This window comes from Chelonoidis abingdonii, chromosome 24 (genome assembly GCF_003597395.2).
Source record: "Chelonoidis abingdonii isolate Lonesome George chromosome 24, CheloAbing_2.0, whole genome shotgun sequence".
Classification (NCBI taxonomy): domain Eukaryota; kingdom Metazoa; phylum Chordata; order Testudines; family Testudinidae; genus Chelonoidis; species Chelonoidis abingdonii.
Window position 1 is genome coordinate 15580533 of NC_133792.1, and position 15428 is coordinate 15595960.

Below are 15428 nucleotides of genomic sequence, written 5' to 3' on the forward strand. Positions count from 1 at the left end.
TGAAATCACCTGTGGAAAAAGGAGCCTAAGCTCTTTTCCAGAGATCTAATGGCAGGTGTCCCCTACAGATGGGCTGTCTAATGAGATTGCATGAGTAATGCTATTGTTTGCCTTTCATTTGCTGTTGGTGTGTGTATGCCTCTGTCTAGTCCAGAGGTGGGCAAACTACGGCCTGCAGGCCACATCTGGTCTGTGGGACCATCCTGCCTGGACCCTGAGCTCTCGGCCAGGAAGGCTAGCCCCTGGCCCCTCGCCTGCTGTCCCTCTCCCCCATAGCCTCAGCTGACCATGCTGCCAGTGCTCTGTCTTACTGCTCCTGCTGGGCAGCGTGGCAGCGTGGTTGGGTTCAGTCAGGCTGCAAGATCCTGCCACTCTGTGCAGCATGGTAAGGGGGTGGGGAGTGGGAGGTTGGATAAGGGGCATGGAGCAGGGGGTGGTTGGATGGGGCAGAGGTTTGGGGGGGTAGGAAGTGGGGAGGGAGGAAGTGGGGAAGGATGTGGGGTCCAGGCTGTTTGGGGAGGCACAGCCTTCCCTACCTGGCCCTCCATACAGTTGCAAAACCCTGATGTAGCCCTCGGGCCACTAAGTTTGCCCACTCCTGATCTAGTCTGACACTAGAGCAGGGGGAACAAGACTTTTTTAGCTTAGTTTAAAGGATCTGATAATCTCACTGCCAAATAATAGTAATTGCTAATGCAGTCAGAGGGAGTTACATGCTGCAGGGGAAGAAATGGAATTAAGCAATTCAGCTATAAATATAAAGCCACATTAACTAGCTTCTCCATAATTTGAGACTGATGTTTTAAAATGGGATTTATGCTGCACTCATGTTTCACTTGGAAACTGTTTGTACAGGGAATGTAGAACTCCTTTATCGTAGGTCAGTACAATCAGTTTCAAAATGTAGGAAGTGGATCTATCCCCCCATGCAAAGTGCTAAACTCTTATGGTAATTATGTTCAGATACACAACACTCTGGCAGCATCATTCACAGCTGTTATGCATGCTGTCTGCATACTGATTATTGCATATAGTACTGCCAAGCCTTCAAACTTTCATGAGTGGCTTAAAGATCATGAATTTCTTAAAACATACAGCTTTGGGGTTTCTGAGCCTTTAAGCTATATTTAGGCCACATCCACTCTATCTCCATCCCAAACACCATGAGGGTTGGACATTTGCTTGTTGTTCTTCAAAAGAACCTGACAGTCTTATGTAATAAAATGACTCCAGGAACTAGGGCTTTAATTAAAACACCAAATATCACGAGAGGGGGCAACACTGGAATAACTTCTTTCTCCTGAGGTTGAAGCTGGTGATTTACTGCAGTGGAGTGACTGTAAGGTGACTGATCAGGTAAGGGAAATGTTAGCCTGGAGCTACACTGCAGCCTCCTCCCAAGTGACCAGGCGTGACTCCCCATATTGGAAGTATTGTCTTCTATAGGCAACTATCCACTGCCCCTAAAACATAGGTGTTGTGATTTTTCACAGGTGCTGTCTGATCGCCCTCCTCACACAGGGTCAGGTCTGAATTATTCAGTGTAGCTCCTAGGAGCCCCAATAATGCACCAACCCCCACTTTGCTAGGCACTGTACAAACCAATAGTCGCTGCCCCAAAGAGCTGACACGCCCCCTCCTCTTTAGCCACGCCCCTTCCCTGTCAAAGCTCCCACGCCCTGGCATTAGGCCCCGCCCCTAAGCGTAACCTCCTTCTACGCTTCTTTCTCCCGGCCCTAGAGGCGCTGCCATAGAGCGGTGCGGCTAGAGCGGCTCCTTAGGCTCGATGGCCTCCGGAAGCGGAAGCGTCTGTTCGGGTCCCTGCGCAGCCCGCGGGCGGGGAAGAGGAGCCGAGCGGCTGTCGCCGGGGCTGAGCCCGAGCCATGGGGGACGATATGGATGTGGTCCCCGAGCGGGAGATGAAGGTGCGGGGTTGGGGGCTGGGCCTGGTGGACCCTGGGACGGGAGGGGGGAACCCCTACGTTGAGGGGGGTGGGGGTGTATGAGGGAGGTCCCGGGGCAGGGAGTGGGGGTAGGAGGACGCCAGGGGTGGGGTGGCGGTAGCCTGTCACTCAGCTCACAGCTGTTCCCTTTTCCATCGTCTCTCTCGGGCCCCGTCATCCCCCTCTCCCCTAGATGGTTGGAGCCCAGTCCCCTGGAACTGAGACCCCGGGCTGCCGGCCCAGGGCGAGCTCCTTTCCAGGCAGGAGCTAAACCAGCTTCCCTCGTAGATCTTGGTAGCGAGGTTGGTTATTCAGGTGAAACGTTGTGTAGCGGTTGCTTCCTCAGTTTTCCACTCCTGGGGGTATCGAGTTAGACGCCTGTATCTGTATTTAGGCACTTTACTAAGTGCCTAAGGGAGGGGGACCCCTAAATAAGTGGCCTGTTTTTTTGGAGAAGTGGGGGGTAGCCACAAATGCCGTTTTACATCAGCGGGTGCTAGAGTGACCAGATAGCAAGTATGAAAAAGTGGGATGGGAATAATAGGCAGCTATGTAAGACAAAGCCCCAAATAGTAGGACTGTCCCTATAAAATCAGGACATCTGGTCATCCTGGTGAGTGGTCAGTACCCCTTCTTCCCCAATCAGACTGTTTGTTTAGGAGCCTAATGTTAGGCACCACCATTACATTTTAAAACATTGGTTTGTTTGTGTTTTTGTGTCAACCTATTGACTTGGGGAGTGAGATTGCATAGTGGTAATGTTACCATTAAGTTCTCAGTCCAGTCAATCAGCATTTATATGTAGCTTTAAAATTTTGTGGTTTATAATCACCCTTTTTCCTATTTTTCTGTTTCCTGTGATGCAAAAGCTTTATGCAGACAATAGTGGGAAGTGATTATATGCAAGTTACTGCCAAATACACAAAGTAAACATTCAGTGGGGAGATGGAAGATGGAGGGGGATTTTTTTTCCTGTTGTTTTGGATATAGCTATCTTACGTGTTACTACAATAGCAGGTAAAAAATATATTCAGACACACATACCACTTTTAAGTTGACCGTGTCCCTTAACTGTCACTCTGATGACTGTACTAGCCATGATGCACAGTTTTCTGTTTGTTTGTTTTTTTCAAATGGAAAATGTGCTGCCTTCTAGGAATGTCTTCATGTTTTCCAAATCCTGCCAATTAGTGCCAAGTATATTAACGATTATCAAACTTCTGGGGAAAAAAAATACCTGTCAGGAATTAAAATGGTGACTTCCTAATTTATTTTGTAAACAGTGAAAAGAAGTGGTCCATTTTAGGACACCTGATAGACAAATACCTTTAAAAAGATGCTTGAAAATAACTTGGTGCTCAGGCTGTAAAGTAAAAAAGTGAAGAAGAAATGGTTTAGTATTTAGACGTCCCTGAGAGAGATTTCAATATCATGTTGAAAAGGCACCTGTTACAGCTTGTGGTGAAAGTGTTTCATGAGATTAATAACAGCCTTCCTATTCTGCATTATTTATCTTGTCAATATTAAATGTACTGTGTGAAGTCCTTTGCCCATCTGTTTATAGATAATTTATTCATGGAACTATCCCTATCTCTCTCTCTGTTTTATTTAAAAAAAATCTGGAAGTGATTGTAACAAATGATTTTTCCTTGGGTCAATTTTAGGGTCAATATTTTTGTCATTGTGGTGTGTAAACTATTCGAAATAATTTTCAGGAGCTCATGGTTTGGCAGCCATGTGGGAAGTAATAATTGAGAGGCTTTGAGTAGTAGTGGGTAAGTGTAAAGTGCTTTTTAATAAGTTCAGTTTCTCCAGGGTGTAAGTGAAACTCAGTTTTCTGTCCTCTTCCCCCACCCCACGTATCTACAATTAGAATTGCTTTTTAACTCTATTATTTTATAACAGGATTTTCAGTTCAGAGCATTGAAGAAGGTCCGAATATTTGATGCTCCTGAGGAACTCCCTAAAGAGCGTTCCAGTCTCCTTGCCATTTCGAACAAATATGGGCTAGTCTTTGCTGGTGGAGCAACTGGCCTGCAGATCTTTCACACCAAAGATCTTCTCATGCAGAATCAAGCAGGAGAAGATCGCAATAAAATTGGTAAGCTTTTTTTTTATTACTATACAGCGAAGAGAGCTACATTTGGAAGGTCTATGACATAGCTGATTAGTCTACTCATGCCACATTCCATTTGATACCGGCTTGGCTGTGGTGCTCCATGAATTTGTGACTACCAGTCTTCATTATTTGAATGTTATATCTAGGAATGAGACAACATATGCTGATGCAACTCCAGCTGATACAAGATGCAACAGTTGTCTGCTTTGCAATATAAATTGCTGTGAACGTGTTATCAGGATACCATACTCTCTGCACAGGCTCTCCATTGAATAAATTCCTGTTCAATTTTTCCTTCTTGACATTCAAAGTCCTCCATGGGATTGGCTTTAGCTACTGGAGAGAGTGCTGTTTTGTTCACAACCATGATAGCCTGCAGCAGTCACAGGAGATCAGGACAATAGTGAACCTGTGAACTCACTTAAGGAGGCTTGTGAGAGCAGGAGATTGTGGAACTCTCTCCAGTAAAAGAGACGAGTCATCACAAAACTACCGCTTTCAGACCTCCAGTGCAAAAGTAATTTCTTCAATTTAATGTTCTCTCAGTAACTTCTTCATAAATTACCGAACTCACCCTCTTGCTCATGTAAACAAACAAACCTATAAATTCATCAGGCTGTTTTTCTTTAGAGGCTGGGAAGAGAGAGAGGTGGTTATTATCTGAATGTCTCCTGAGTAATTAAAAATACAATTGTGATGTGTGCCATATAAGTACTTTCTTTCACCTGAGAAGCGTTACCAGACTCGTACCTCTGACAGTTGATATTCACAGTAATTCAGGGATCGCCTGGCTATATCAAATCAAATCATCCATCTAATCAAGTATTCTGTCTCTGATAAAGATCAAGACCGGATGCTGTAAGGAAAATAGTCTTCATCTCACTTCTGTGATTCTGATGCTGGATCTTATCCCAGCAAGTCTCATTACTTTTGAGGCTATTGTCTATCAAATTTTAAAAAATTGTCATCAGTTCTATTTGATCTGTGCTATATCACCCTTCCAGTAATTTGTGTATTAAAATTTACAACCAACTAGATGCAAGCCTCAGCCTCTTCAGTTTTAGGGCAATCCACATGCCAGGATCCAGAATAAGGAAATTCCTCAAAAACCTGTTATTAGAACTGTCCCTCTTCAAGATAGTTAAGCATCCAAAAGATTATTCAGACTTGACTTATGGAAAGTGGAATGCATGTCTCTACGCCTCCTTTAGAACTAGTCTACCGTGTTTAGGTTACCAGTGGCATCTGTATTTACTTAATAATTCTGCTTAAAATGACCACTTACTGCTCACTGTTTTCTAAGAGTGACCACTCCATACTTACCCTCTTCCATTTCCTTTTGTTTTTAAGTTGAAAATATTCAAAGTATATTGGTTCCTATGAAGTTTCCTGTGCATCACCTGGCTCTGAGCTGTGATAACCTCACACTGTCTGTCTGCATGACATCCAATGAGTTTGGTTCCTTCATTGGCTTTTTTGATGTCCGCACGTTCTCAAATCAGGTAAGGTACTTGTAGACATACAAATTTCATCTTGAAATGAAGCATTTGATAATGGAAAGGGGATATCTCAAAATGCTTTCCTGAGTCTCCACAGTAGAGTATGCTTTGTACACACAGAACTGTGAGGTTTATTCAATAACTTCTCAATTAAAATCTGCTTTAGTTTCCTTACCTGTAAAATGAGGTTATTTTCCTACCTCATGGGGCTGTTGTGAGGATCTCACAACTGATGTTCAAACCGCCTTGTGAAAAAGGAAAGTGCCAAATATTAATACTGCCGCCTCTGACTTGGAATGTGGTAATTCAAGCTCCTGCTTGTATGCTGGCCCTGTCACTATGCTAAGCAGTGTTAGTGATTGTCCATCTCTGCTATTGCACTCTCCGGTATTGCGTAGCTGTAATGTCTCCCTGAATAAGGCATATATTGAGAGAAAAGATAAAAACATGACCCAGAAAATATTCTACTGCAATAGTGTAAGAAAATGACTTATGTGGAACAATTGAACAAGGCCAAAATGACTGTTTGTATATATAGTTTACTGCTTGCTTTGCATCAAGTATCATGGGCTTGCATGTTAGCATGCTGAAGACTGAACTTTAGTAGTGACTGTGAGCCCCCAATAAAGAGAGCAGTATTTCCACGGCTGCTCTACTAGCTTTTAAAAGGGCATTATCAGGTTGTTTAGGTCCAAATATAGATTTAAAAACAAGCAAACAAAAAACCCCTCTCTACTATTAGATGCTAGAAACAGTGACAGTATTTGATCTTGTGCAGCACTGAACATAAATATTAATCCCTTTTCAGTGATGTTGTTTATGCCAGAATATTAAAAAATGTGCTTGTACGTTTACACATTCCCCTCATTATTGTTAGGAATGGCAATATACAAAAACCTGTAGGAGAACACTTCAACCTCCCTGGCCACACTATAGCAGACCTTAAGGTGGCCATCCTGCAGCAAAAAAACTTCAGGACCAGACTTCAGAGAAACGATCAGACTTCAGTTTCATCTGCAAATTTGACAGTATCCAATCAGCTCAGATTAAAAAAGACTGTGAATGGCTTGCAACTACAAAATCAGTTCTCATCCCTTGGTCTTCACACCTCAACTCTAGAAAGGGCCTCATCCTCCTGCATTGAACTAACCTCATTATCTCTAGCTTGCCCTGCATATAGTATATCATCCCCTAGGAAATTTCCACTACATGCATCCGACGAAGTGGGTATTTACCCACGAAAGCTCATGCTCCAAAACATCTGTTAGTCTATAAGGTGCCACAGGATTCATTGTTGCTTTTACATTCCCCTCAGTGTTTGCAACCCAGCCACTGCAGCACTGTAGAATAGGAAAGGGAAACTGATAAGAAACCAATAATGAAACTAATCCCCCCCACCCTCCCAATGGTGGAAAAAATAAACTAGATTTTTAAAATTTTTAATCATCTGGGGAAATTAACGTGACCCAAGGAAAGAATTTTTGAATAAATACATAACTTTTAACTTAAACATGTCACTTTAACTTGCATTAAGTCTTGGTTTGTGTGCTGCAGCAGTCAGTGTTTTTTCCTACATCGCAGTTGTTACAGTACAGCAGGGCCAAATAGTTGTGGATTGTGAGTTTGGGAGAACTTGTTTGCACACTGAATTTATGGGCTAAGGTATTCATTTATTTTCTCTTAAAAGGCTAAACAGCAGAAACGTCCATTTGCTTATCATAAACTGGCCAAAGACTCAGGCAGCATGGCAATGGTCTGTGATCTGAAGTGGAACCCTGCTAGCCCCTCCATGGTCGCTGTCTGTCTGTCCGATGGTAGTATCTCTGTCCTGCAGGTCACAGAGTCTGTGAAAGTGTGTGCCACTCTTCCTTCCTCGGTGGCTGTTACATCAGGTGGGTGACACAACTCTGGCTTAGTGATAATTCGTAAAGATGGAAGATGCCGTAAAAGTGTGTGAAAGTGTAGCCGTCACTAGAGAGAGAGGCATATTTGCCTTTACAGCAATTTTAAAATTTTCTCCTGGGAAGCAAATGGAGTTAAACTTAATAGAACTTAATTATATTCCAGTAGAGGTTTTCTAAAAAAAAATTTCATGGCCTTCTTGAGCAGCCCACTTTGAGAATTAGAGCTAAATGTTTCTGACAAAAGGTTACATTGTATCAGGTCTTCAGTATCACTTGAAGGAAAGGTACAGTATTGCAGGTTAAATAGAATTGTTTCCCTGCATTTTTCGATTACATCAGTGCTTGAGGAACTTTGTCTTCTGTGATGTGGAGTGCAGGCAAGCAGAACTGGTGTTTTGCAAGCATTCTCCAGACTTCTATCGCAGATGAGGCCTGGTTCAAACACACATTGCACTGGTTTTACAAAAGATGTGATTTATTTTTTTAAACTGATTTAGTTAAATGGGTGCAACTTTGTGGCTTGTCTTAAATCACAGGGTTTTCGCCAGTTTAAGCCAATGCAAGTTTGTGTGTAGCCAGACTCCAAGGCAGATGTGCAGAAAGTTAAGCATTGCTAAAATTTTAATTATTCTGAGCCATGGAGCCTCTATGGACTCATCTTTCTGCATTGCCATGTGGTAATGAAAGTCCGTGGAATCCACGAGGGAGGACAACTTCAGTAGGATTGGCTGTTTGGCTCAGGTTTGAGTGGTATTTAGTTCACTGATGCTGTCTCTGGGAAAAACCGTTAAGTGTTTAATTCTTCCACTGCCATTCTATTTTGTGCTGATAAAACCTTCTTGTTTACTTAGTGTGCTGGAGCCCCAAAGGAAAGCAACTGGCTGTAGGGAAACAAAATGGCACTGTGGTCCAGTATCTGCCTGTAAGTGTGTGTTTGTTTTGCAGTAATTCATTGTTTCATTTCACTGACTTTTAATTAGGCTTAATTTTACCTTTCATCAGCATGTGGCTATTGAAATTGGGAGCAAGGTACAGTGCCTTTGATGTGAAACTTTCCAAGCACATCAAAAACATTAAGCATCTCAATCTGCCTTTGAGAGAGGTATTGGGACTTCTGCAGCTGCTGCTGAAATGCAAGGGTCTCCGAGGAGGAATGTGGTAGCTGTTAAAAAGGACCTGTAGCACCCTAAAAACAATTCTTTAGGATCTACTAAACTCCTGATGGGGGTTGTTGGGGTTCTTATTTCTGAAAGAGGAATTTTTTCTTTCAGAGCCTGCAGGAGAGAAAAGTAATTCCCTGTCCTCCATTTTATGACTCAGATAATCCTGTTAAAGGTACAGTATTCCTGTTTTATCTTTTCGTCCATTGATGTCTCTTTATGTTGATTCTTGTTGGTGCTAAGGTACTTAAGGATGTGCCAGTGTTTCTGCCAGAGACACCTCTTTTGGGGGGAGGGGTTAATTTGGTAATTTTTGGCCTGGAGGCAGTTTTTATTAATATACAAGGTCTTGTTTTAGTTGGACATTCATATGTAGAAATAAGGCATGAACTTTTTAACAGTGAGGATAATTAACCATTGGAACAACTCAGAAAAGGTTGTGGTGGATTAGCCATCACTGAAAATTAAGTCAAGATTGACTTTTTTTTTTTTTTTCCCCCTCTCTCTCTCTAAAAGAGATGCTCTAGGTCAAACAGGAATTAATTCAGGGAAGTCCCATGATCTGTATTATACAGGAGGTCAGACTAGCTAGTCAAAATGATGCCTTCTGGTATCATTCTATGAATATTCAAACATTTAAAAAACTGTTAAATGTTTTTTTAAAATGAGTAGAAGCTGCTTTTTTTATGCACATGCAAAATAATTAAAATATTAAGACAAATTTGAGTGATCTGCCTTAGTGGTGTGGGTGGAGGAGGGGCGCATCTCCTGTGCATATCTAGGGTTTCTAAGATGTGCGTTATGCCAGTGTGCGATGACGACTTTTAAGATAGACTGTACTTTCTAAAGGCAGCAATTACATTTTGCCATGGAGACTTCCAGATACTTCATGAGAGAATGACCTCTTTATTAATTTTCATTTATTTCATAATAAAATTCAAACTACCACTACAAAATTACATTCAGAACTTTCTAATACTGATGCAAATGCACAAAATTTAGAGTTAAGGCTTCAACTCCATCGTTTGAGATGTTCAGTGTGCGAAGACAGTGGAATGTTCTTGCTCACAGTGTACCAAGGCTCAGTAGGCTGGCCCAGGTACATGCTTCAGCTTTGTTTTTGAATTTCATCGCATCAAGTTGGTCTCCTAATGTCACTCAAACACTTCATATATGTTGTCTGCTAGATGATATGTAGTTGGCTAGGTAGTGCATTAGAAGTTGTCTTCATGCTACTGCAGAGGTGTAAACCATCCCTATAAGCTTTACAATATCACAGTAGCATTCGAGTTTGGTTTTAGTTGCACATTGTACGCAACATCCAAGGAAGTGCTCCTTTTAAGATGTCTGTGGATGATGATCATTCATTTTCCTTCCAGTCCTGGATGTGCTTTGGGTTGGCACCTATGTCTTCACTATAGTTTACGCAGCTGCTGATGGGACCTTGGAAACATCCCCAGAGGTGGTGATGGCTGTATTACCTGTAAGTGCTAGGGAGTCTCAACTTTATTTTTCTCATTTTAAGAATTTTATGCTAATGAATGTGACGGTAACACTGTTTGTTCTTCTGACCTGCTTATTAGTATAGTATGTTCTTTTTATTAGCATCAAACAGAGGTTCTAGTATCAAACTCAGTTCTGAAGTTTAATGGCAAAGAATTGAAGTAGGGTCCAATTGGAAATAAATCAGTATCCCATTTTCTATTGAGGTTAGACTGTGACAGACCTTTTGAGGTCTCCAAGTTAACAGGACTTAAGTCCTGGCTATCAGGTGCTTTGAAAGTTAACCTCGATGGTTTATCATATATATGTGGGCTAGCCAGAGACTGCTTTTTTTGTTGTTGTTGTAACCTGCTGCTGTACGTGATACCAAATTGTACCCTTCCAGGACTGTTTGTGTATAGTGATGCACATGTGCGCTCCTGATTGCTCCTGCGCACTTTACACAGTTGGGCCAGATTAACTTTGTAATGATCTGAGCATATTTCTAAGAAATGTAATGTAATTATATTGTCTAGATATGCCCGTTTGTATGAGAAGCTGACTTAACTTGCTTTAATGGAAGCTAAATCAAATGTCAATTTCTGTTCCTCCGGTCTCTGCAGAAAAAGGAAGAGAAACGGCCAGAGAAGTTTATGAATTTCATGGAGCCTTGCTATGGTAGCTGCACCGAGCGACAGCATCATTACTTTCTCAACTATGTTGAGGAGTGGTGAGTGTAGAGACCTATGACTAAGTCTACAGATCTTTATACATATACATAACAAACTATCCATTTCTCTGTTTTTGGGTGGTAAAATAAATGCACAAAGGTTTTTAAAGTCCATGTGCTTTCTGCTAAGAATGAAACTTATGCTTTAAGTGGTGCATGGCTTTTAGATTTTTCTGTTCACAGGTCTGTGTGAAGATGTTATGCCCTGTTTGTTAAACTCTTTATTTCTGTTCCATCACAAATCGCTTAGAATAATGATGGTGCATGAGTATCTTATATCATCAACTCTGACAAAGGAACTGATGCCCTGACTGCTAATGACACTTGTTTAGAATGGTGAAGAGTTCACTGTATTTCTCCCCTGTCTTTTACCACTTGGGCATAATAAATCATTTTCATTCTTGATTCATAAACCATGCCATAAATATTCGGGATGCCTTTTACAATAGTATGGGCTGAGGAACTCTGTGTTGTCATCATATTTGGACTTAACACTGTTTTGGTTCTGTACTTGAAGGGCTCTAGTCCTGGCAGCTTCAGCAGCTTCTACAGAAGTCAGCATTCTCTCTAGACAAGCGGACCAGGTAACCTTCCTTTCTGCTGCACTTGACCAAATGTATCTTTTCCAGGAAAGCTATTTGGATATCAAGAATTGAGGGCTAGAGAATGCTAGCTCAGAGTTTACCCGTTTGATATACATAGAATCCTAAGACGAAAGGAAATTTTTTTACATCCTTGCCTTGCTTATGAGCCAGAGTTTTTAGTAACCAGAAAGTAGACAACTGAACTGAAGCATAGCAGGTAATGAGCGAAGTGCTAAAGGACTGTGTTGCATCAGTGGCTTGGTGCCAGTTTAACATCCTGAATTACTTTTCACCATGGTGACTTTAGTCTTGCTGAGCTCATTAGTTTAACTTGAATCTTAAGGTGAACTTATCCCAGAAAATGCAAGTATCACATGTAAAAGTCACCCAGGAATTTGTGAAGGTTTTTGATATTTGTAGGATTTTTTTTAACATGGAAAATGTTGACAGATATAGCCCATCTTGTTGCTATCTATTCTTTCTGAATCTTTAGCTAACATTCCAAAGCCAGGCTATTCACAACTCATGTGCAAGGTATTTGTGCTTTCCTGTAGCTTGTTCCCAGTGTGAGTGCTGAAAATCACAGAACAGTAGCAAAAATATTTTTTCTTTCCAGATCAACTGGGAATCGTGGGTTCTAGAAGATTCCAGCAGAGCAGAACTTCCTGTGACAGATAAGAATGATGACACCTTACCCGTAGGTGTTGCCATAGATTACACCAGTAACATGCCAATACTTATCAGTAAGTCTTATCTGCTTGTTTTTGTTTACTGGGAAATACTGTTAATAATAGCAACTCAGATATCTTTTGGACAGTGGCAGGATGATAAGAACGGCCATACTGAGTCAGACCAAAGGTCCATTTTAGCCTAGTATCCTGTCTTCTGACAGTGTCCAATGCCAGATGCCCCAGAGGGAATGAAAAGAACAGGTAATCATCAAATGATCTATCCCCTGTCACCCATTCCCAGCTTCTGGCAGACAGAGGCTAGTGACATCATCCTGGCTAATAGCCATTGATGGATCTATCCTCCATGAACTTACCTAGTTTTTTGAACCCTGTTATAGTTTTGTCCTTCACAACATCCTCTGGCAAAGAGTTCCACAGATTGACTGTGTGTTGTGTTAAAAAAATACTTTTTTGTTTGTTTTAAATCTGCTACCTGTTAATTTCATTTGGTGACCCCCTAGTTCTTGTGTTATGGGGAGTAAATAACACTTCTTTATTTACTTTCTCCACACCAGTCATGATTTTATAGACCTCTATCATATCCCCCCTTAGTTGTCTCTTTTCCAAGCTGAAAAGTCCCAGTCTTATTTCTTTTTCCTCATATGACAGCCATTCCATAGCCCTAATAATTTTTGTTGTCCTTTTCCAATTCCAATATATCTTTTTTTGAAATGGGGCAACCACATCTGCATGCAGTATTCAAGATGTGGATGTACCATGGATTTATATAGAGGCAATATATTTTCTGTCTTATTGTCTATCCCTTTCTTAATGTTTCCCAACATTCTGTTTGCTTTTTTGACTGCTGCTGCACATTGAGTGGATGTTTTCAGAGAACTGTCTACAATGACTCCAAGATCTTTCTTGAGTGGTAACAGCTAATTTAGGCCCCATCATTGTATATGTATAGTTGGGATTATGTTTTCCGATGTGTTACACTTTGCATTTATTTGTGTCCTGGGAGGTTACATCTTGACATAGGCTCTGGTATAGTTCAGCATCTAGTTGTCTAATTAGAGAAGCTCTTAGTAACCTGGGACTCAGCAGTAGTCAATATATAACTTATGTGCTTTGTTTTCCATCACTTACTCAGTCGATGGAATTGAGATGATATTTGCTTTGAAACTACCTGTAGCATTTCACTCCAGTACTTGCCTGTAAAAGTGCTGGGCATGCTCTTGTAGAAGAGTTGTTCCTGCAGGGCTATTTTCTTTTATATACTATTTGCATTGATCTGAAGGAAAAGCAGGCTAATTCCATAACCAGGAAAATGCATGGTTCGTAAATGCCTAGGGATCAGCTCTGCATTAAAGGAAAAGGCCTGACCTGGCTTGGTACCCTACTATGCTCTACATACAGCCAGTTACATTATTGCTATAGCTTCTGCTCTGCCTGAAGGCTCCTCAGCTTCTGTCTCTGACAAGATGCTTTGAAGATATAAGGGCACTACTCAGAGGGATTTTGAAAACTCTCCTTCCAAGCACAGAGTGAGACTGAAATGGAGGTGCCTTTGGGCAGAGCAGAAGGTAGGGACAAGCTGCATGTGGGGAGCACAGCAGGATGCCAGTTAACTGAGAACAGCGGTAGCCTTTATTGTAGCAACAGGCTATGGTACGCAATTTGTGTTTAATGCAGAATTGGATTTGAAGCATTTTGTGGGTTAATCCAGACACTTTTATTGGATTAAGGAATCTACTGGAGCAGCTTCTTTTGATTCATGTCTCGTCTTGGGATTCAGCTGATCTCTTCAGAGAAATCCATAGCTACATATTCCATACCCTCCCCACTTAACCCAATCAGCTCCTTTTTGGCTGCACTTAGGCTTGCTTTATCCACTCTGACACTTCCTGGGAGTCATCCCTAGGGAGGTGCAGGGTTCAGGATGAATCAGCCTGTATGTGCCCCCCATGGGGCAGGGAGCGTGCTGGGCCTCCCTTGGGGGGGAGATGGGGCAGCGGGTGGGTTGCTGGGGGCGATGGGGCTCCAGCTGCTCCGCGGAGGGTGGGCCATGGAGGGTTACCTGGAGCAAAGCCCACCCACTGGTGGTAGGGGGTGCCTGTCCACTGGGTGCCAATGCTGCCTCCTGGGCTAGGACCCCACACTCCCAGGAGGCCTCTGCATTTGAATAATGGTGGGGCTGGGGTGGGTGCACGGGGCTGGTGAGCTGTGTGCACAGCACCCTCCTGCCAGCACTGCCTGAGACCCAGCAGGGGCCCAAGAGTCCAGGGAGGAGGCGAGGTCAGACTCGCTAGCTGCCTCTGCCTGCTCTGCTCACAGCAGACAGCTGCTGTCCTCACCCCATCAGACACTGATGTTGAAGCATGGGGCCCGAAGTGGTTGCCGTGATTCGCCCTACCCAAGGGACGGCTCTGCCAGGAGAACCCAGAGCTGAGAGGCACCTCACTACCACCTTCCTATAGCACGAGGAAGCCTTCTCAGTGCCTGCTGGGGGTCAGCTCCCCAATTCCATCAGCTGCAGACAATACAAGTGCTCCCCTCTAGGCATACAGGTTAGCGATGGGCATGCTCCAACCACCGAGCCCTCCAAGTGTCTCCTTGGAGTGTCCAGTCCCGATTCACTAGATATTCGCAAATTTGCTGCTTCCAAAGAAACAGTGCACTCCAGTTTAAGTTTCACCTTGGATCACTGCTCCAGTTAACACTTAGATGTGTTTCTGCTGAAATCAAATATAAGTTCATTTAACAACGAATAGAGATGCAAAAGCTAGCAAGTAGAACTATTGGAAGCAAATGGTTTTATATATAAAATAAATCATAGTACGCATTCTAGAGCAGTGGTCCCCAACCTTCTCGTCTGGCAGGTGCCAGACGAAGGGCCACTGCGGTGGTGGAGCACCTGCCGAAATGCTGCCAAATTGCAGCAGCATTTTGGCAGCGATACCTCTCGATGACGCCACTTGTCGGCGGCAAGCGGTGTCATCGAGAGGCGTCCCACCGAATTTCAGCTGCATTTTGGCGGGCATTTCGGCAGGTGCTCTCCCGGGGGCCAGGACATGGGCACATGAAGATGTATGGCACCCGCAGGCACCGCGTTGGAGACCACTGTTCTAGAGCATAGACTTAATAACAAGATATACTTTGATGTCTAATAAAGTATTGCTCACCAGTGCTTTTACAGCCAGACTGGCAGTGACCCCTTTTTCATGAGACACAACAGGCTGTCAGTTTTCTTTCTCTGAAGGATCCTGTGTGTTTCTTTGTATTCTCTGATATAACAGACTAATCCTTTGATCTTAGTCATAAATAGGACACCCC

General features: G+C 42.8%; 1 protein-coding gene across 6 annotated transcripts in view; it reads left to right on the forward strand.

The window, feature by feature from the left end:
- Positions 1–1782: 1782 nt before the first annotated feature.
- Positions 1783–15428, forward strand: part of NUP214 (nucleoporin 214) — a 74721-nt gene continuing 61075 nt past the window's right edge. For 4 of the 6 annotated variants that reach the window (XM_032797688.2, XM_032797689.2, XM_075060656.1 and 1 more), the window contains exons 1-10: positions 1790–1925; positions 3849–4044; positions 5413–5564; positions 7249–7453; positions 8317–8387; positions 8737–8800; positions 10005–10108; positions 10731–10837; positions 11355–11421; positions 12038–12164. In XM_032797688.2, the coding sequence (XP_032653579.1) occupies positions 1884–1925; positions 3849–4044; positions 5413–5564; positions 7249–7453; positions 8317–8387; positions 8737–8800; positions 10005–10108; positions 10731–10837; positions 11355–11421; positions 12038–12164 (1135 nt within the window). In that variant the 5' untranslated portion in view covers positions 1790–1883. Of the gene's footprint in view, positions 1926–3848; positions 4045–5412; positions 5565–7248; positions 7454–8315; positions 8398–8736; positions 8801–10004; positions 10109–10730; positions 10838–11354; positions 11422–12037; positions 12165–15428 lie in introns of those variants that run through there. The other 2 variants (XM_075060659.1, XM_075060658.1) reach the window with 2 other exon arrangements.